The sequence below is a fragment of the Cavia porcellus genome, unplaced genomic scaffold (genome assembly GCF_034190915.1).
Source record: "Cavia porcellus strain 051 isolate PalLab524CR breed Dunkin Hartley unplaced genomic scaffold, mCavPor4.1 scaffold_20, whole genome shotgun sequence".
In the NCBI taxonomy this organism is placed as follows: domain Eukaryota; kingdom Metazoa; phylum Chordata; class Mammalia; order Rodentia; family Caviidae; genus Cavia; species Cavia porcellus.
This window is the reverse complement of record NW_026947503.1, coordinates 57502354-57523980: the sequence shown is the minus strand read 5'-3', so window position 1 is coordinate 57523980 and position 21627 is coordinate 57502354. Positions and strand designations below refer to the sequence as shown.

Genomic DNA, 21627 nt, shown 5'->3' with positions numbered 1-21627 from the left:
GCGCCCCTAACTGTCGGAACCAGCACGCCGGGGTGACGCGCTCGCCTCCCGCACCTGGCTTCCGCGCGCCGCGGGAGCAACCGACTGGGCCGCCGGGGCAGGGCCGACCCGGGCCGCCAGCCCCGCCGCGCGCCGGCTCGCCCTTCCTCCCGCTGCGCTGCCGCTCCTCCTCCTCCTCGTCGTCCTCCTCCTCCTCGTCCTCCTCCTCCTCCTCCTCGGGCCGCACGCCTCCCGCCCTGCCCGCGCGGCCGCCGCCTGCGGCTTTGTTTTCCTCCCAGGTTTCACGGCCCACACGTGATACTGTGTTATTGCTCGGAGCGCGAGCGCGGGGCGCGCGCACCTACAAACACAGAAGGCCGGCCCGGGCCGCGAGCCGCTGCGCGCAGGAAGCCGCGGGGTGGGCGCCCAGGCCCAGGCCCGAGCCCCGAGCCCCGAGCCCCAGCATGGCGCGCCCGCGGGGGGGCCGGGCCGCCGCGCAAGCTGCCCGCGCCCCGCGCCCTGCCCAGCCCGGGTCGCCGCGGCTCGCGCCCGCCGCTTAGCGCTCGGCGCCGCTCGCTCCTCCGGGCGCCGCGGAACTCGCGCCGCAGACGGACACAATGGCGGCGGCCACCGCCACCCCCGGCACGGCCGCCTGCGGCAGCGGCACCCCCGGCTCCGACGCCGCGAGCACCGGCGCGTTGCAGCCGCAGAAGCAGCCGGGGCCCCCGCCGCCTCTGCCGCCCGAGCAGCCCCGGAAGCCGCGCGTGGACCCGCGGCGGCGCCAGGCTGCCCTGTCCTTCCTCACCAACATCTCGCTGGACGGGCGGCCGCCGCTGCAGGACGAGTGGGGCGGCGACGGCGGCGGCGCGCCCAGGGCGGGCGCCAGGGCTCGGCTCAGCCCGCTGCCCGCCGGCTGCAGCGCGCTCGCCGCGCCGGGCCCCTGCGCCCCGCAGCCTTGGCCGCTGCCCCGCGCGTCGGGGGAGCTGTCGCTGCCTCCCCGGCCGGCGCCCCCCGCCGCCTGCGCCCCGCTGCAGCAGCCCGAGGGGCCTGGGCAGGAGGAGTTGGAGGAGGACGACGCTTTCGCCAGCGTGCAGGTGCCCGCGGCCGCCTTCCTGGGCTCCGGGACCCCCGGCAGTGCGAGCGGCAGTCGGGGCCGCCTCAACTCGTTCACTCAGGGAATCCTGCCCATCGCCTTCTCCCGGCAGACCTCCCTGGAGCAGCCCGGCCCGGGCGGCTGTGCCGGAGCCTTCGAGCAGCTGCAGAGGTCCCGGTGAGTGTCCTGGACGCGCTGCGCTGAATTCTCTCCCTGTGCCCCGTGCGCCGCGCGGCCGGCTGGGGGTTGGAGGACGGGTGCCCCCTCCCCACTCTGCCGAGCCCGTGGCTCCCAGAGGTCTGGGGCCGAATCCTGAGCCACAAAGACACGCGAAAGAGGAAGGGTCGCGGGGAGCATGTAATCACGTGTATGTGTTTGTGTGTGTGTACACGAGTCTGGCGCTCCTAGACTGGGAGCACCACGCCTGTGCTGTAGCCTCAGAGTTGAGAGTTGCATGAGCTCTTTAAAAAGTAGCTCCTAAACCTCCCAGTACAAAGAGCTATCACAAACTTCCTGAAACCGGGTCTAGACCCTGAGGCTCAGCTGGCCCTGCAGGGAGCCGAAACTGGGAGACCGACAGCTGGAGTCGCTAGGAGAGATGGGGGTTCTGCAGCTCAGGGGAAGCACGTTTTCCTCTTAACTAAGAAGAGGTAAATTGTTCCTGTGTCTGGCATCGGGCTCACAGGGCAGAGGGCAGGGAGGGAACTCGACCCCTTCTTCCAGTTTGAAGATGAATTTGATAATGTTGGTTAAAAGCTTGTACCTGCTAATTTAAGTTGTCTGTAGGTGTTTGGCATCTTATCAAAAGCTGAACCGGTGGACATCTGTTTACTCAAGAAATAGCCAGGGCACACAGCCCCTCTGTTCAGGGGGCATTTGGTGTTAGGTGTCTTTGGCCAGTGAAACTGCGCTGGTGGAGGGCAGCCAGAGTGGGGAGCAGGCAGGGAAATGCAGGCAACTTAGATAACAGGGAGGCCATCAGCGTAATCAGTGACATTGCAGACTCTATCTCTGCACAGTAATTTAGGTGGGCTGCAGCCTCAGTTTCTCCTCTGGGGATAGGCTTTTCCCATCCATACCCAGGCACAAAAATGGGCAGAAAGAATGTTCCCTGTTGCAGCCCCTCCAGGAGTGTTCCCCTGAGGCCAGGCTTGCTGTGGCCTAAGAAACAAGGTGGCCTGTGGCAAACCCAGGTCCTCCCTTAGATAGCCAGACAGGCTCACCCAGAAGTGCACTCTTCCCAGCAGGCGTAATCACTACTGACTTGGTGTGAAGCATGGCTAGGAGTGTGCAGGGCCAGGGTGTGGAGCCAGGCAGTAGCCTGGTGATTGCACGGATGAGTTGGGCCCTGGGCACAGGTAACAGTCCCGAGGTGGCATTTCTTGCCTGAGCATGCTTCTGTCCATTAGCAGGGTGGGGCATGCACACTCAGCAGTCCTGGGCAGCGTGCAGTGCTTGACATCACAGCCTGGCTCAGAGTGACTAGAGTTTGAGCCCAAGCCCAGCAGCGGAGCATGACAGCAACTATAATAAACATGCGTTGTTATTCTAAGTCAGTGTGCAGGGCCGGTCTAGGTCGACTGGTAGACAGGTTTCATTGATCCGTCCTCACTGTAGAAGGCACCCTTCCCTGCCTGTCATGGTCCTTTTACCACTCCTGACCAGTCCGGACCTGGCAACTTGACGGGCACTTTTTAATGACAGCTGTCAACAGAAACAGCATCAATTTGGAGGTACAAAGATGGGGAGATAAAGCTGATTTCAGGAAGATCTTTGAAAACAGGCCAGCCAGGCTAGGGGATGGTGACCAACTTGAGACACCCTGCGACTCTCTGTTGCCTTTGTTGTGCTGCTTTTGAGACCTTTGTCTGAGGTGTGCTGAGGGGCTGGTGCTGTCAGCTGCCCGGACAGCATGGCGCGCAGCCCCTCACCAGGCCCAGGCATGGCCAGCTCTCCTGTCTCCATCTGCCTTTCTCTGGGACCCTGCTACCCTGTGTGGTTCCACACTGCCTCCAGGGTTCTTGGGACGTGTTCTGTCGATCAAATCGGCCTTTCCCAGGGTTGACTCCTACCTACTTCAGGGATTCTGGACAACCTTGCTGCTCTAGAGGCTGCTCAGACCCTCAGCTTCTCCGGCAGCTCTTAGAAGTAAGTGCAGCCTTTTTGGCCCATGCTCCCCTGCTTGCCCCCAAATCCCCAGGCGATTTCTGCACAAATTAAAGTAGAGAAGCCCTGCTGCAGGATATCTGAAATGTGCTGTGTGTGTGTGTGTGTGTGTGTGTGTGTGTGTGTGTGTCTGACTGCAGATTTCTGCATTGAGTTTGTTTGGAGTACGTGAAAATCAGAACGTTAAGCCAAGCATGGTAGTGTATGCCTGTAATCCCAGTACTCAGGAGGCTGAGGCAGGGGGTTTGTTGCAAGTTTGAGACCAGCCTGGGCTACAAAATGAGCTTAAGGCCAGCCTGAATGGCATAGGGAGACCCTGTCTCAAACAAACAAACAAAAAAAATCAGAATTTCATGACCTGAAATCTTGAAACTCATTCTTTTTTGGTTTCTTCCATTCCTGCTCCTGTGAAACCAATCACAAGGAATTGCTAAACTTTGAAACACAGCAGGGCATGGGAATGTGCTTGTTGTGGGTGTCCACGCAGTGATGATGCAACTCTGGATGCTGGCCTGGCTGCCGGTCACCCTGAGTGTGGGCTCAGAGAAGTTGAGTCACCACCTCAAAGCAGCCAAGCTACTCAGAGGGACATATGGAAACAGACCCTGTTTGGGCCAGGATAGGGAGTTGGGGTTCTGACATCTAAAGCAGGTGTCTTGTACCTCATAGGTCTCTGGATAATTTTGGAGCCATTAGCTGTAAATGTGTGCTTGGAATTCTGCAGGCTAGTTACCCTTTCCCTGTCATGCCCCTAGACTTAACCGTATTGTTTGGAGTTCCCAACTATTCCCAGACTGTCTGCTGATGGGGTGCCCAGGGCATCCAGGACTGGACCTACAGATCCTCCATGCAGCCCCAGGAAGTCAGCAGTGGGGTGTGCAGTGTTGGAGGCAGGAAGCTTCCTGCTGTTGTATTTCCTGTCCGCTGGGGCAGACAGCTCCAAGCAGGAGGCAGGAGGTCATGTTTCTAAGCTGTCTTCAGCTGCTTTAACTTGAGCAGCCCCATCCTGCAGCAGCTGGCAGGAGCCCTGGGTTCCTCCACTTTGGGAGCTCCTGGGTGGCAGCAGTGCCCAGTAGCAGTGGACCCAGGTGAACATTCACTGGCCCAGAGGGCTGCAGGGGGACAGGGAGCTCTGTAGATTACACTGGTGTGGCTTTTAGATCATCCAAGTTTGAGTCAGCCTTGTGAAAGGAGGATGTGTGGTAAAGAGAGTGCCAAGCTCCGGGTACAATGCTGGTGCCCCTGCAGCAGCTGTCCGAGCCTGAACAGGTTTACTAGCCTCTCTGGGTCTGTTTGTTCTGGGGAGTCGGCCTGTGCCTGTGGTCCATTCAGTGTCTCCTGCACTTGTTTTGTTCTTGGAGACTGACTAAGTGTGGGCCCTGCTCCCTGCTTCTGGGCTTGTCAGGAGAGCTTAGCGATCCTCTGTCTTTTATTGGAGAGACAGGGTCTTACTATGTAGCCCAGGCTGGCCTCAAATTCATGGTCTTCCTGCCTCAGCCTCCCAAGTGTTGGGATTATAGGTGGGCACCGCCAGGCATAGCTTACCTGGGCATCTCATGTGGCACAGACTTCTTTTCTCAACAGCTCCCTGAGCGCACACAAGCCACTCTCTGCAGGGGTGGGGTGGAGGACCTGACTGTGTAAGGCTGTGTAAACGAGCGTGGAGGTACTGGGTAACTTGCTTGAGATCCCTCAGCCATTCTTGGTAGCCCCAGTTTAGGCTTCTACTCACCCTTCAGTGCTACCCCTGTAGAGGTCGAAACCAGGCTCATGCTATAAACTGTGACCTCAGTGTCTTTACTGAGAAGTGTGAACCAGCCAATAAGGGAGACATAGAGGAGGGGAGGTGGCCGTTCACCCTTTGCGTGGTCAGCACCACCATTTACTGCTGGTCTTGGAGCCAAAGCTGCAGTCTCCGGCCAGGCCAGGCTCTGGGGTTACCTTTCTCAGACACAAGTAGGCTGAGCACCTTCAGCTGGTGGCCTTTGCTAATGACAGAGACATCGAGAGTCTCACTGTCATGAAACCCAGAACGTGGTGAGCTCAGGTGGCTCCGTCACTCGGGAGCTGCTGAGTGCTGGTGAGTACCCAGTGAGGGCGGGAGCCCAGGGTGGCTGGGAACTGTGAGAGGACTGGGGAGCCACTGCAGGTGGTGCCTATCTTCCCAGAAGCTGCCGGCACCTGGACTTCCCCTCCTTGGAGAGCCTGCAGTGGGCAGAGGCCAGGACCCAAAGCAGCGGAGACCCGGGTGACTGATTTACAGGTTGAGGGCTGACAACCTCAGGGCCTGGCTCTTCTGCTCATAGAATTAAAGACTGGGACAGAAAAGCCTGTGCCTGCTGTCAGGGCCAGGGGCACATTTAGCTTGGGGCTCTGTGGACAATATAACCTTGGAATTAGATGCAAAGCGGCATTTTTGTCCTGTGGCATATAAATGAGGCGGCTCCCCTTCTGCTCAGCAGTGGCGTTTGGAGTCCCAGCTGGACTGAACTGGGAGCCCAGGGAAGTGGCCAGTTCCCAGTCAACATCCCACCCTGGGGAGGAAATGATCTGTAGTAACCTCCATGGCCAGAGCACCTCAAGTTCATAAGGCACTTTTCTAAACATTGATCTCAGCCTCAAAGTACACCACAGAGCAGGAGTCCAAGGTCACACTGTAGGCAGGTGATTTATCTGCCAGGTATGTCATGAGGAACTCCTAGTAATAGTGCATTGTGCCTTGCATCATTTATCCAGCAAACCTTGAACATAATGAGTATCAATTATGAGGCACTGCTGTGCCAGCCGTGGGAGACCCAGACATGAAAGCACAGGCTTCTGCCTGCGCTGGGTGACATGCAGGCGGTTTAGCAGTGACGAGTGTTTGGTGAGAGGTGAGTTTGGTGTTTTGAGCCCCTTCAGGAGGGACACGTCACAGCCTCCCCTCAGGGACCTGGGATAGGGCTTTGGGAACGGTATTTTCATTGTACAAACATGGAGCAGGCCTTCTCAGCCCCTCACAGGGACTGGGAGTTCATGTTTCTAACAGCCCATACGTTTCTCACCCCATGTGGAAGCACCGACTGGTTCAGCCCCAGCAGGGGTGCTGGGTCTGAAGCCCCAAGCCAGGCCCCAAGGTCTGTGTTTGAACCACCTCCCTGGGTGCTGGGGCTTCTGCTGCTTGGGGGCTGAAGTTGCCTCAGTGACCGCCCAGTGTGTTGCCAGCTCATTCCTTACCAAGATCCCTACGTAGCTGCCAGACAGGCCGAGCTGGGACACCGGAGCTCCTGTGACGATGGGGGTGAGGTCCTGCCGGTGGCGATGTAGCTGTGGGATCCTGTTCCCTTGGGACATTGTGTCCTCTAGGTGGTGTGCAGACTAGCATTGGTGGCTGTGCCCGGTTCCTGGCCCAGTCCTCCCCCACGAGATGGGAATAATGACTCTGCCCCTTCTGAGCACCTTTCTCTTCCTTGGGTTCTGTGTGTCTTGTCAGAGTCACCCTTGTCCCCAGCCCAGGGGCAGCAAATGCTGGCTGTTTGCATGGGGCAACTGGATGGGCACTCTCTTGGAAAAGCCACACCCACTCATGAGTGTGTTGTCTTTGGCCATCTTTGTGCTTTGGGGACAGAATTGTGTAGTTGCAACAGAGACCCCTATGGCTTGCAGAAGCTCAAACCTTATGCCCTGGCTCTGTGCAGTGCCAGCATGGGCTGAGCCTTTGGATAGCTCCCGGCGTCCTTTGCCAGCAGGGAGCTGTCTGAAACCCCATGTGACCCACCGATCTGCAGGTCCTCATACTGCTACCTCGTCTGCTGCCTGCCCTGACCCTTAGTGGTCACCTAGCCCTGGCTTGCACACTGGCCATAACCCACACCCCAGAGCCCTAAGCCCATCCCGTAGGGAAGTCTGATGTTAAGATGTAGAACAGAACTCTTAAAATCTTAGTATATCCTCTTCCTCTGGATCCCATTCATCCTGGCCACTGTCCTGCCACCTGCAGCCTCCTGTGTGCTGATGTTTCCCTGAATTTATTCACTGGATCTGTCTGTGTCCTAGCACCTTCCTCAGCCTCTCACCAGAACTGTCCTCGCCGGGTCTGTCTGTGGGAGCAGCCCGGTTGTATAAGTTTCGCACCCACCTGGGCTGCTGCAGCCCTGCCCAGGGAGGAGGTGACACTGTTCTCTACCCCTTGTGTCTGCTCTGCAATCTCAGGAAACAGGGTTTCTACCCATTTCAGGGCTGAGGAGGCAGAGGCTGGGCAAGTTGAAGAAATTTGCTTCCATTTACTCTGCAGCACCTTGAGCTGTGATTGAAGCCTGGCTTTTCAGGCTGGATTTCTGCTAGACATGGTGAGCTGTAGCCAGCTCCCAGGGGCTTGATGGGGCTCATGCTTGTTTGGTGTTTTTGGTTTTTCACAGCACTAGTGATGGAACCCAGGACCTCACTTACACAGGCAAGAGCTGTACCACTAAACTACCTGTCACCCCCTTGCCTTTTTTTCTGTGTTTTTGAGACAGGCCTCATTCCATAGTTCAGGCTGAACTCTCGACAATCCTCCTGTCTCGGCCGCCCCAGTGCTGGAACTGCAGGTGTGCACCACCATGCCTGGTTTCCAGTCCTTTGTGTTTTTTAAGTTTTTGTTTTGAGAAAGGATCTCATTAAGTTGCCCAGGCTGGCCTTAAACTTGCGATCCTTCTACCTCAGCCTCCCAAATAGCTGGGATTGCAGGCATGTGGCACCATGCCTGGCACTTGTTGGAGACTGTCGTGGTGCGGGTATTTACACCACAGGAATGCCTGTGTGGGGGCAGCTCATGAGCATGTGCGCCCAAGGTGCACCACACATCTTTTTGTTCTATTCTCTGTCAAAGGAAGCATGTAGAAATTTTTAAAGAATCTGCTACACAGCTGGGCATGATGGTCCACGTCTGCACTTCCAGCAGTTGGGAGCCGGAGGCAGGAGGATTGCTGGGAGTCCAAGGCCAGCTTGGGCTACGTAGCAAGCCCCTGTTTATAAAAAAAATTAGTATCTGCTGCTTAACATAATGATGTAAATTTTCCATATGGTCATTACTGCTCAATTTCCTACCTCAAAAAAAAAAAAAAAAAAAAAAAAAAAAACAGAAAACTGTATCCTTCAAGTTTCAATTTATGTACAGTTTAAAGCCAAACTTCAGGAGCTGACACAGATGCTCAGCACTAGGTGTAGGAATCATTAGTTATTACTTAGTTTACAAACTGCAGTGTTGTGTTTTTATTTTTGTTTGACCTTTTAAAGACTCCAAAAACATCAAATCAGTTAAAGTTTCCGGGCTCCCGTGTCCTTGTTTGCTGTTAGTAGTTTGGATAATTGCACACAAGTTTATGTTTAACAAGGTTATCATTAGTGTGGTTCAAGTTTATTGCTGCTCTCTTAGTCACAGAGACAAAAGCTTGTAAAGCAAAGTGTGGAAGCAGGAGGGGCTCAGGACCTGGAGCCCTGCAGGACCTGGGAGAGTGTGCAAGTAGCCCGTGGTGGCCCTGCCTTAGAGGACACTGTGTACTTAAATACATGATAAATAAAACAAAGGCATTCAACAAATGACTAACGCAGTACTTGAGAATGCCAAGTTTTCTGAGTGCCTGGCACATTGATTTTATTTTACAGCCCTTTCCTCAGTGACTCAGTTATTTATAAAGCAGGAGGCCTGCTTTGATAACTTTAGGAAGAGGGGTGGAAGGCAATGTGCAAATTTTAGCTTAAGGGACTGAGATTGGCTGTGGGGGGCAGAGGGCTGAGCCGCCCTGGATTCCCAGGGACTTGTTTTCCATTGGGCCAAATGAAGCTGGCTGGCTTTGCTTCTTCTTCTTCCTTCTTTCTTCTTTCTTCTTTTTTCTTCTTCTTCTTCTTCGTACCTGGGGTCGAACTCCCAACCTCATGCTTGCCAGGCAGGCACTTGTGCCGCTGAGCTAAATCCCCAGCCCCCTTTATACTTTTCAAAATGTCAGTGGGAGCTGGACGTGGTGGCACACACCTGTAATCCCAGCACCTGGGAGGCTGAGGCAGAAGGATCTATGCAAGTTAAAGCCCAACCTGGGCTACATAGTGAGTTTGAGGCCAGCCTGAACTGTGTAAGGAGACCCTGTCTCAGAAAGACAAAACAAAACTCAAAAAAGCAGTGAAATTGCATAAAGTGGAAAGTGGCCTTGTGCGGTAGAGCTGGGGTTTACAAGTCTGCATTTTTCAATTTTAAGGGTTTTAAAACCAGCAAAAACTGTACCATAGCTCTATCACTTAAGGAAAGCAAAAGTTCCTATTAAGTATTTTAAAAATTTATTCTCCTTCCTGCCTCGAATCTGTATTTGTCAACCTCAAAAGGGCAAAAACTCTGAGGGTCCCATTCATTTCGGACCTATGGACTAGAGTCAATCCAGGTCACTGTGTTGAAGCACAAAGAAACACTGTGTTGTCCCCTGGGCCGTCTCCTCCCGGAGGATGCTGATCTGCATGTGATAACCCCTGGGCAGGCCAGCGGAACCTGCACTGGAGCATGTGGGGGACAGTTTTCCCAAGGACAGCAGCTATGTCCCAACAAGCATGGTGTGCACTATTCCCTTCCCAAACTCGAGCAACGCAGCCCTTTCTCAGCAAGACAGGAGGAACAACCAGCTTTGGACCCTTGTAGCTGTACCCCGGATACCTGGTGGGCAGCCTTGTCCCTCTGGGCCCGGTGTCTTCATTTGGAGCTGTAGGGGTGTTGCAGGTGTTAAAACAAGAACATGACACAAAGCACCTAGCAGAGGTTCAGCCTTTAATGATTAACAGTGAAGTCAGAGCTGCTTTAACTGTACCCAGCTGGCCAACCCTGCACCTCTGTCAAGAAGCACTTGAGAAGCTGGACAAAGCTGCCAGGATTGCAGGGAGTGGATGCAACGGTGCCCAGAGTAATTAGGTTGCTGCCTTTAGTTTCCCACATAGTAGAAAAGTCAGTGCAGAAGAAAGCTGATTGGCCCCTCCGTCGGGCGTGGATTTCACCCTGTGCGCTGGAGCCCCGACAGTTTCCAGCTGCAAAATGAAGCAGGGTGCCGTGGACTTCCATGTTCATCATCATGCTTTTTAAGCAGTTGGTGCCGACGTGAAGAGTGACAGCCGGCCTTGCCCTCACCTGTGTCCAGGGGCTCCCGTCACTTCCACTGGCATCCTAGTGGGGAATGTTACTTCCAGAGGCAGTTCACAGGGGAGAGCCTTTGCACCTTCTTTGTAGAAGCTGTGGCCCTTGTTCTGTGGTCTGTGCAGGAATGAGGGTGCCATGGGGGACCCACAGGGCAGCGTGGCAGTGACACCGAGTCAGAGTTGAGTGCCTCTCAAATGGCTTGACCTTGCCTTGCACCCTGTTTTACCTTCCTGTGCTCAGGGCTCATAGGTGAGAAGTTGGTCCAGAACTCCTGGTGCAGCCCGTTTGGCATCAGCACTGGTTTTCCATCAGGTGGAGGTTGGTCATCCAGGAATGCACAGAGCCTCGAGTCTGTTCCAGCAGGGAACACCCAGCTGGGCTCCTGGATGGCAGAAGTCAGGGACCACTTGCCTGAAGAGGGAGCAGGTGGCAGCCCTGGTGATGGCCTTGGACTCTGGCCAGCAGGTCACCTGTGACCTCACTGTGGACACATGATGTTGAAGCATGCTGGGTGCCCTGCCACAGGGGGCTTTAATTTCATCACACCTCAGTAGAAGGAGCTTGGGGGCTTTGTGCAGGGACTGGTGACACAGAGCTGGATTTTTGGAAGCAGAGGCAGGTGATATACAGGAAGGAAAGTGTGGCAATACTTTTGTTTTTAACTTAGCATTGTAGTGGTCCTTTTTAGAAAAAATGGACATTTACACTTCCAAAATGTGCAACTGCAAGGAATACATCTCCTTTTATACGTACAGAATTTAGGAAAGAGTTCAGAACTGGAAATTTCTCCCTAAGGGAGGCAGGTTGGTGAGGAGTGGGTAGCAGAGCTCCCAGGAAAGGATGAACCTGGGTGCACAAGCAGCTGGGCTGTGACTCTTACGGCAGGTGACTCACAGTTTTTATTACTGTGGCTGCTCAGGAACCGACAGGTTCAGGTGGGACCCTCCGTGGAGTCACAGTTGCCCCACAGTCCGTGAGGTGACCTGCTTTTGCACCTGTTTGTGCTCTTTCGGTGTATACTGATTCATGTCCCCTCCCTGGTTTGCGTCTACCTGGAAACTCAGGATGTGACCCCTTGTGGAAATAAGGTGTTAGTGGATGCCATTAGATAGGTTGAGGTCGTAGTAGATTCGGGTGGTCTTAAGTCGGATAACCAGTGTCTTCCTGAGAAGGCTGTGCGAGCGCACGGAATGGAAAACAGACGACAGGAGATTGGAGTGACACACCCACACCCAAAGTGTGCCTGGCAGCCCAGCAGCACGAGGGCTGGGAGAAGCAAGGCAGAACAGAGTCTCCTGGGGGCTCCAGAGGAGCCTGGAAAGGCCACCACTTCTGAAAGGCTGCGTCACCTCCCAGTGGCGCCAAGCAGGGACCGCACCTTTAATGCTCAAGTCTTTGGGGGACGGCCCAGATCTAACTACAGCAAGCCCCAGTGCCACACCTAAATCAGAGGGAGGCTGGCATTTGGGGGCAAAATCCCTAACTTCTCTACCAGACACTGCTGGTTTCATCAGTGTTAAGGCACGGTCCCAAGCCAGCAGCTCTGGAAACTTGTTAGGCAGTTTCCAGCCCCTCAGGGCTGGCACCCCATACCTGGGGTGAAGTCCTTAGTTGGGTCCAGTTTGGGAATGGGCTCTGGAACTTTATTTTCTGAAAGACATAAACAGTGCCTTGCATTTCTCTTGTGAGCTGTTTTCATTTGTTGGGAAAGCATTTATTCTACCATACATCAGTGGAAGGGATGGGGTGGGCTGGGGGCTGCGGAGCCACCCAGGTCCCCTCTCCCCAGCCACCCCAGCCACACCATCGTCAGCGAACTTCCAGTGCGTGAGTTCTGTTCACTGTAGTTTTCCTGGCCTCCTCCGTCTGGTGTCCTCCTAAAGCATTTTCTATTTTCATCTATTTTAAGGTCTTCGCACTTTTTCAAGTGTTCTAACAAATTTGTTGAAAGCTTTCTGCCTCGTGCCAAGGCCTAGGAATGGGAATGACAATGGGGGTGGGGTGCACTGGGGAGGAGGCCCTGTCCCCGCAGATCTCAGCGTCTGGCGTGGGAGACGGGCAGGAAAAAGGCAACCAAGAACCCTGGAGGAAGGCACGCTCTGGAGAGGGCCAGGGAATGAGGAGCGCATCTGTTAGACGGCAGCGTGGCCGGGAGAGGAAGACAGGCAGTTGTGTGCGTGAGCGCTGAGGTTGGGAGACAGGACTCCGGCTCTGGGAGCAGCGGTTTGCGAGGTGTGTAAGAGAGGAAGGCCGGGAGCCATTGGTGCTGTGGACAGAGATTTGGGTGATACTGTGCCCACCGTGAGCTCCTGCTCTCTGAGAAGGGGTTGAAAGTATCCCACTGCGGGTGGCAGTATGCTCCACATCCCTGTTAAGATCCTGCGGAGGACTGTGTGGAACAGATGGATAGACAGACCCAGATGGAAGGAGACCTTTGGGGGCCTTGTGCACCCCAGCCAGAGGCCTGCATAGGGTGGAGATGGCCCCATGGCACCAGGGGCGTGGTAGAGATGGACTGAAGAGGATACAGGTGAGGTGGCTGGTGCCTGCCACCCTGGGGCTTAGGACTGGGGAGACTCCAGAGTCATCCTGTGATGGATACAAGACTGTAGGCAAGGTGGCCTGGGCCCTGTGGGATGGTGATGTGTGCCGTGGTGGTGGGGAGCCAGCCGTAGGCCACGAGAGGCTGGCTTCAGCTGATCTCTGAGCACAGATCGGTGGAAGAAGGCTGGGTGGGCTGGGCAGACAGAGGCGCAGCAGGTGGAGTCCAGGCTGGGAGGGCTCCCACCAGAGGCACAGCAGAACCAGTCATGATGGTCCAGCAATGGACGGTGGCTGTTTGGGCCACAGTGTCAGTGATGGGAGAAGTCAGTGGACTCAGCAGAGGCCCAGGGCTCAGTGGACACGTTTGAAGAAGTCTAGGACACGGAGGGGGTGGGAGGCACCAAGGAGGGCCCTGGGTTTCCAGCATTTGACTGGTGGCACCGCCATCCTGAGACAGGAGGGGTGGCACGATCCATTGTTCTGAGATTTAAAAATGCTACCTAGCAGAGAAACTGTACAGCCTAAGATAACCCTATTTTTTCCCCTTTTGTCTGTTTTCTCCCCTAATCTCATCTCTTTATTCCCCTAATAGCTCTAGAGGATGTACTGGTAGGGCTATAAATAACTTTTTGAAGGAAGATGCGCAGTTTCCTTTTTCTCCCAACGTGGAGAGCTTAAAGATCATCCTAAGTCTCGTGGTCACTGCCAGCCTACATGCCTTAGAAATCCTAGTGTTCCTTCTCAAAGTACATATTGAACATATCAGTTTCCCAAAACAAAAACCCCAAGTCAGATTGCATTCATTTAAAGATAATTATTTTATTAAAGAAAAAAAAATCCCTGCACAAGGTCATTAGATTTTCTGAACAATTCCCAGGTCAGTCCTTCCTGTGCTTGCAGCTGATTACCAGGTGCTGACGCCTGAGCCATCTCCTCTGCAAGGGGAGCCGTGTTCTCCACAGGTGGGGGGGCAGCCCTGGGCACCGTGCGGTGGACACTGCGGTGGCAAACCTGTGCCCGGTGTGCAGGTGGTTCCCTCTCGCCCTGGCTTCCAAGTATGGCTGAGTGTGGTTTCAATACCACTAGCAGCAGCTGCGTCTTTTCCTTGTTTTGTGGGTGCTTTTTCCTAACAAGGCCCATTTACTGAGTGCTTCACCGAATGTAGGGAGCCCACATCTGCCCTCCTCTGGGTCTGTGACTTTAGGCGAGTTCCCTAATCTCCTTGAGCCTCGGCTGTCACCTACACAGGGGAAGGTGATATTTCACGATCGCCTCGCGGAGTGACTGCAAAGAGCACAACTAAGGGCTCCGCGAAGCCTGCATCACAGCATCGGGAAGGCGAATCTCACTCAGTGTCTGACACGATTATTAAATCCCAGAACCACTTTGGTCTTTTCCAGATTTTGCAGGAGCTGATCTCTCCCTATAAATGAGAGAACTGAACTTGAAAGAGTTTGCTTCCCCCCCCCCCCCCAAGGGCTGGAGTCTGAAGAACAGGCTCTTGCCCCTTGCCCTGTTGCGTTTTGATACGTGTAGCATCTCGGCATCAGGGCAGGGGCTCATGATACTTGCACTGTTGAGGCTCTTACTGTCTAAGGAAATAGCACTGATATTCTGGTCACTTACTGAACCAACCTGCAATTGACTGTCAGGGAGAAGGTGCTGTGTGTTCACAGGGACGAAAGCAGACTTTAAAATCCGAATCTGTTTGCTACAAACACAAGTAAATAATTGAGGCCAGGTGGGTTGGAGGTAGTGTGAATGGTCTATCTCATGCCAGTCATCATGTGAACAGGATTGCACAAAGCTGGAAAGAATTTAGCCTGCACAGCTTAGCAAAGAGGTGTGACAGTTATTCTGCAGGACTTTAGTTCTTTTGGAGCCAAGAAAAGAAAAGTTAAGGTGAAAGTATAAGGAAATGAATTAGAGATGTGCAGGTTGGTGAAATCTGGCAAAAAAGAAATATTTACATGAGAGTTCATCGTTGATTTTATATTGTCACAAATTGGTACCAGATGCCTGCATTTCAGACAGACTCCGGCTCATCTGGGACAGTGAGTTGGACAAGGCTTGCTCTGCCACTTGGAACACCAGCTGATATTTTAGTTGTTTCTTTTGTTTTTAAAGGGGAAAAGAGTTCAGTCTTGTCAAAGGGGGAAAGGATACATAGTACAAATATGCAACTAGCAAACAGGACTTTTCTAAGTATCAATTAGCAACACATGCCCAAGGGAGGAAGTCTCCGGTTTCTTTTTATAACCCTGGCAAAGTAATTGAGGTGACATTTTATTAGCCTTGGCATCTCCCGCTTGTCCTGGGAGTGAGTTCAGCCATGTGCAGCCACGTCCAGAGCCGGGCTCCCCCTTTCCATTTTCTGGTGACCTCAGGGCAGAGGAGAAATACAAGTGCGTTTCTGTCTGGCTGCAGGGCCTCACGTGGGCTCCGTGTGGCAGGATACCAGAATTGCAGCTTGGGGGAGCACATCTTCCCCAGGGGTGAAAACAGTTCGTTCTGGGGTGTAGGTTTGGTTTCGGCACTGTTTCCTTATCCTGTTGGCTGTTTTTCTGCTGGCATTTGGATGCCTCATAAAGTGCGTTTGGAATGGGCTGACACCTCTGCCTTTCCTGGAGTGCTTTCTTGAGTGCTGAGAGCCTCTATGCTGATGGTCCCTAGTAAGGTGTCTCAGAGGGTCACCTGGTGGATGGGTGGGAAAGCCCAGTCCTTGCTGGCTCTGGACCTAGGATGCTGGCAGATTTGGTGAGATGCTGTTTGAGGTTCAGCCTGAAAGAGAGGAGATTGGGCTGTGGGGCCGAGGGTAGTGTGGGAGGAGCGGGGCACTGTGGAAGGCCAGATCCCCAGAGGGTCCCGCAGCCCCCAGGCGGGCCTTGGCGATGCCCACATTGAAGGTCTGCTCTATCCCCCTGATGTGTCAGCTCTGTTTTAATTCACTAGGCAGTGTTCTGTCAGGTGCTGTTCCAGGATTTGTTCACCGGTTCACCCAGTGAAGGACACCTTGGTTGCTTGCAGGTTTCACCGGCATAAATGAAGGGGCATTGTTTTTGCTTTGGTTAGAAAGGATCAGAACTCTTGTCCCTGTTCTGCACTGATACTGGCCGAAGGCCTCTGGGCAGTAGACAGGGGACCTCAGGCCAGAGGGCACCATGAGTGGGTTTAAGTGCCTTTGACCTTTCCTCTTTAGAGCCTGGCACATCGGTGTCTACCTCTACCTTAGGGGTGATGAGTTTCCGTAATAACAACTTTAGTTAATGTACTCAGTTCCCATCCTTCACAGTGGTGCTTATTTCACACAGACGGCACAGACATGGAATTAGGGAACGTGGAGCCATCGTTCCTGGGGAAATACACCAGTGATCAGAATATACAGCGAGTATTTGGATTTAAAACCTTTATTACTGTAAAAGGCACACTGCCATCCATCGTCCTTCAAATGCACTTGTCTCAGGATTCTTGCCACCTTCTCCAGCAGTTCTGCAGTCCACTTGGCCCCGAGTTGTCTGTCCAGGGTGTGATCTAAAAAACATGGCAAATGCTGCCACTGAGAACCGTCCGACAGGAAGGCAGGTGGCAAAATCCATCGCCACTGGCCTTCACCCTCCTGGTTCACCACACGTGGCAGTGTGACCTTCCGCTCTTTCCCCACGTCCAGATGACCATGAGAGGAGACCACTTCAGGAAGTGGCCAAAGCAAAGGGAAGTCTTTGGGGCAGATGAAAACCGATTGTGTTTTACTATAAGAATTTTTAAAATCATTCACCCTCATTTTTAGTCATGCTATGCAGGAGATCAGGTTCCTGTAACGCTGTCACCGTTCACTCCGAGTGCACCTCCGCTCTGTGCGGTCCCCATGTGCAGATCCCTTATGTTCCATGTGCTCTCGCGTCCTGGTCAGACTCACAGACAGCGCAGAAACTTACACCTGCATAAAACTCTGCTGACATGAATTTGTTTTGTTTTGTTTTTGCCACCCACACATAAGATTTTTCTTAGTAGTCCATGTTCGCACTGCATGCTGGTCACATTCTTTGTGGGAAGCTGGCGCACGTGCACGACACATCTTGTAGTGCGTGTGCTGCTGGAGTGAGCGCTGGGCGGCACATCTGAATTCTCTTTCATCCCTTCCCTCTCCTGTCTCTCCAGCTCTTCTCCCGCTTCCCATTGGAGAAAGCTCTGTCTGCTTCCTGTTTCCTGTCTTTTATTCTGCTCTTTATCTCTGCTTTGAGTTTCCATGTGCTATTTAATCATGTCTCACACGGGTCCCGTGCCTCGGGGACACTGCAGCCTCTTTGTGCTCCAGGACTGTAGACAGTGCTATGCTTTGGACTGTCTTAAACAGTGAAATTGCCAAAAGAAGGCCCCCCAAAATGGAAAAAAGTACGGCACAAAGTGCCACAGAAAGGGCACCCACTTCCACTGTGAGCTGGAACAAGGTGGCAGCGTGTCACCTTGTGTGTGCCACTGTGTGTGTGTGTGTGTGTTGAACAGTGATGACTGTGGGGTGCAGTATTTTTTCAGGAATTTATTAAGCTTGCTGGACTGCCAGGTGTGGTGCATGCCTGTAATTCCAGCACTTGGGAGGTTGAAGCAGGAGGGTTGCTGTGAGTTTGACACCAACCTGGACTACACAGAGAGAAGCTTGCTGGCTGCTGGGGGCTTCCCTAGCTGGCTGAGGGCGGAGTGGTCCTGGAAGGAGCTCGTCCTTCCTTTCAGAGACTTTCCTCATTAAGTTTTGTTGTTTCCTGTGACCCACTGAGGCGGGGAGGGCTGGGGTCATCCCCTTCCCTTTATGGGAAGTGGGAACACCAGGAATCGGCTCCCTGGCTCGGGGTCAGGCACAGAGAGAGGAGCTGGCCTTCCCTGCTCCTCTGCCCTTTTCCTGCTGTGAGGGGCCCAGCGCCTCCTTCGATGGTGGGATTGAAGTGCCTGGCACAGACTGTCAGACAGTTCCAAAGTCATCAGAAGGTCATTTTGGTCCACATGACTTAGATGAGAAGCAGCATAGCACCGTGATGAAATGCATCGGTTCTGGAGCCAGACTTCCCAGGTTCCAGTCCTGTCTTTGTTACCCTCTACCCTCGGGTCTTTGGGCAATTTAGAAGTAAAGTAAAACCTTTCTGGCTATTGGTTTCCTTTTGTGACATGAATGTAGTGTTGAAGTCAGAAGTCTGTGTTGCTGACGTGAGCCATAAGTGAATTAATCCAGGTTGAGTGCGGAGATCTCGCCTGGCACCCTGTGGACCCCGTGATGATCACTTAGGATGGGTCCTGGGCCGGTGCGTGTCCGTCCCTCAGGATCGCTGTAATAAGTGAGGGATTCGGTGGGGGGCAGCTGTCACTGCACAGCCCACGGCCGAGAAGGGATTTCATAGTTTTCCATTTGGATTGCATAGCTTGGACCTGAGAAATCTGTTTTAGAGCTTTATTTACCCAGTTGACTGTCAGCAGATTAAACCTGTGTTATTTTTGATGAATGGACATCAAATTGGATGAGCAAATATTAGTGGGCAGCTGCTGGGCTCAACAGGGCCAGCCTCAAGCGTGTGGGTATAAAAGTAAGAGAAGACGAGGGAAGGAAGCGCCATGGGCAGGGTGTAATTGGTCATGGAAGGAGGACACTTCTGACATACCCCAAGCCCCCACTTTGACAGCTGCTTAAATATATTCAAGCCTGCCAGTTTCTGCCCTTCCGTCCACTGCCCTGTGGCCGGTTAGCAGAGCTCAGTCGAGGGCCCCTGGGGACAGGAAGGACAGAGCCACCTTGTGTGCGGGGTCCCCAGGCTGATTTCTGCTCTGGACCCAAACAGACCTCAGGCGGCCAGCCTGCCACTTGGTGTCTTGCGCTTTGGTACCCGTGGAAGATAATGGCAAAGGACATCGTTACTTCCTGCATCTGTGTGATTGTGGCGCGTCAGTGATTGGGGAGGGGAAGGGTGTTTCTTCTTGCCTCTGCGGACCCTCGCCCTCCACCGACGTGGGCTTCTGAGGAAAGGGGCTCTTCAGTTAGGGGCCTTCGTGGGTGTTTTTCTTTGCTTTAGTGGAGAGGGACTCTGAGGGCCTGCGGTCCTAGGGGCTGCGGGGGACTTCCTGCTAGTTCTGTCCACGAAATTGCGAACCCAAGTTCCTATTTACTGTTTTCTGATAGAAAGCTTTGCCTGCCCTCATTCCGTTAATTAACGGAACACACTTGCCAAAGCATTGGTTTTTAAGAAAACTCTTTATTTCCTTGAAAGAAAGGAGCGCCTTTCCTGTGAGTAGGTGTTTTGTGTCACGTTTTAAAGAGATTTTATTTTGTAGGTAGGTTTTGCACTGTAGACACTTTTATCAGTGAACAAGTGATTTTTCCTCCTGTGTCCATCTTGATGATGCCCAGGGCGATGGTACAAGATCCTCTGCTGAATGATTCCAGTCAGGTGACGTCGACGATGAGCTTAAAAAAGACATCCGTTTGTGTTTAAAAATAAATAATTAACACACACACATAGACAAAAGGTGGTTGCTCCTAGCGAGATCAAAATTTGTCTGCTGTTATGCTGGATCTTTGTATTTGTCCCCAGAGATCTTTTTTCATTTTGTCTAAAGATAAAAGATTTAGAGAAAATGATAAAGGTTTGATTTTTTTTTTCTTTCTTTCTTAAGAAAACACCAACAAGTTACACAAATTATAGAACCCTTTCATGGCTCTAGGACTCCTTCATTTCTTAGGGAATTAGAAGGCACCCTGTCTGGAGCTGCTTTGAAATTTCCTAAATAAGATAAAAATTAACCCAAGCAGGAAGACTTGAAGAGAGATGTTGTTTTTCCCGTAGCTATTTTGATGGAGAACGGGTTACTAGAGTTTAGAAGTAGGAAGGCCCAGGCAGGGCCGAGCTGTCACCTGCACACACCTGCCTGTGGCCTGCCAGGTGCTCCAGTGGCCCTGCCTGGGGGTGGGGTGGCAAACACCTCCACTGTCTGAAGTGGGCACAGCAGAGGTCAGGCCCTGGGAAGGCGCCCTGCTTATTCCTCTCAAACTGTGATGATGGCCATGTGTCCCTGTGTCTTAATTCTCTGCTGAGGTTCTTGGTAGAGAAGGCTCCTTCTGAATAAAAAATGACCTGCAGTTGGCCATCATGACAGTGTCTGCAGTGCAGGCTACTCAGGAGGCCGGGGCAGGAGAATTTCAGAAGCACAGGAGTTTGCAGTCAGCCTGGACACACAGTAAGACTCAGTCTTAGGAAGAGAGACAATAAAGACTGACCCACGGGCTGTGATCTTTTAAAAAATTATCATTTTAAATTTTTACAGATGGGCCCAGGATGTCAGTGGTAGATCCCTTCCCTAGTGTGTGTGAGGCCATGGGTTTGATCCTCAGCACTGTAACAAGTAAATAAAAATGTAAAGAACAACTTTTCTGTTGTGTCTTGCCTGTTTTCCCCTAAAATGCTTTACTGATGCTTTGGGTGATGTGCTGGGGGGGTTGTATCTAAATTACAGTTGTATTAAAACAAATGGCAACTGAAAAAGAATAAACCAGCCCCTTGTAAATCCCTCAGGGCTCAATCTTGGTTGGTTCTCTCCTCCACCAGGCTCTGCTTTCTCCCATCGTCCATGTGTCCCCATTTCCTCTGCTCCTGCCATGTGCCAGGCACTGGACTGGGCACAGAGATGCACTGACATATATGTGTGCCAGGGACTCTACAAGGCTTGCTTTATACCTGCTTTTTAATTTGTTTTTCGCTTACAGCAGTACAGGACCATTTCTGGTGGTACAGAGCTGGGAGCCTCATGAATGCTAACTTCATGCTCTGCTCCTGAGCTACGCTTCAGCTCTGACCACTTTTTAAAGTACCAAGAAAACATTAAGAAAGTTGGGTATCTTTTGCCAGTTGCACAAGTGAGAACGAGATGCTTTCCCGTGGTAGGTTTGACTCGAAACTGGGATCCTGAAAGAAAGATTGGTTGCCAGGCAAAGAGCTGCTTCTGTGTTCTTCCCCGTGTCCACAGCTTGGAGCAGAAGGGGTGAAACAGCACTGTGCCAAGGCTCCTGCCCAGGGTGTCAGCCAGCTTTGTCATCACTGAGGCACAGTGTCCATTGCACTCCCCACTGTACGGATGCAGGAGCAGCTCAGTCTGCTCACGGTTTCAGTCCCTGGTCACCGAGCTCCAAGGCAGAGAGACCTCAAGGCGGAAGGGCCCAGCAGAGCAGAGCTGCTTAGCTCATGGTGGCCAGGAAGCAGAGCAGTAAACAGTGCCAGAGAGGAAGGAGTGAGGGACCAGACACAGACCCCAAAGCCACACCTCTGTGACCACCTGGACACACCCAGGAGTGTGCCCCACCTGATCAGTCCCTGGAGTGGACCCCAAACCCAATCAGGTTGACACTGCACCCTGAATAATTGAAACTTTAAAAATATGAAAAAATGCCAAGGATTTAGCTCAGCAGGATAAGCATCTGTCTGGCAAGCTGGAGGTTGTAAGTTCGATCCTTGGTACCAAAAAATATAAAAATATGGAAAAGTAGATAAATGTTACTTCAGCCACATTGAATGTACAGTTAGTATTGGGTACACTCACACTGTATTGAAACCAATGTCCAGGGCTCCTTTTGTGCTACAAACGCTGAAGCTCTGTACCCTAACCCACTTTCCTGGCTTTTGCTTAGCAAATCTAGAGGGTCGTCCTCATCCTGTTTTGCAGCAGAATGTACCACTGTGTC

The 21627-nt window shown here is 52.9% G+C and overlaps 1 protein-coding gene across 2 annotated transcripts in view; it reads left to right on the top strand.

Moving 5' to 3' along the window:
• Positions 1-474: 474 nt before the first annotated feature.
• The window catches only part of Cables1 (Cdk5 and Abl enzyme substrate 1), an 88895-nt gene continuing 67742 nt past the window's right edge, over positions 475-21627 (top strand). For both annotated transcript variants that reach the window (XM_063231844.1, XM_003474035.4), the window contains exon 1: positions 475-1249. In XM_063231844.1, the coding sequence (XP_063087914.1) occupies positions 597-1249 (653 nt within the window). In that variant the 5' untranslated portion in view covers positions 475-596. The remainder of the gene's footprint in view (positions 1250-21627) is intronic.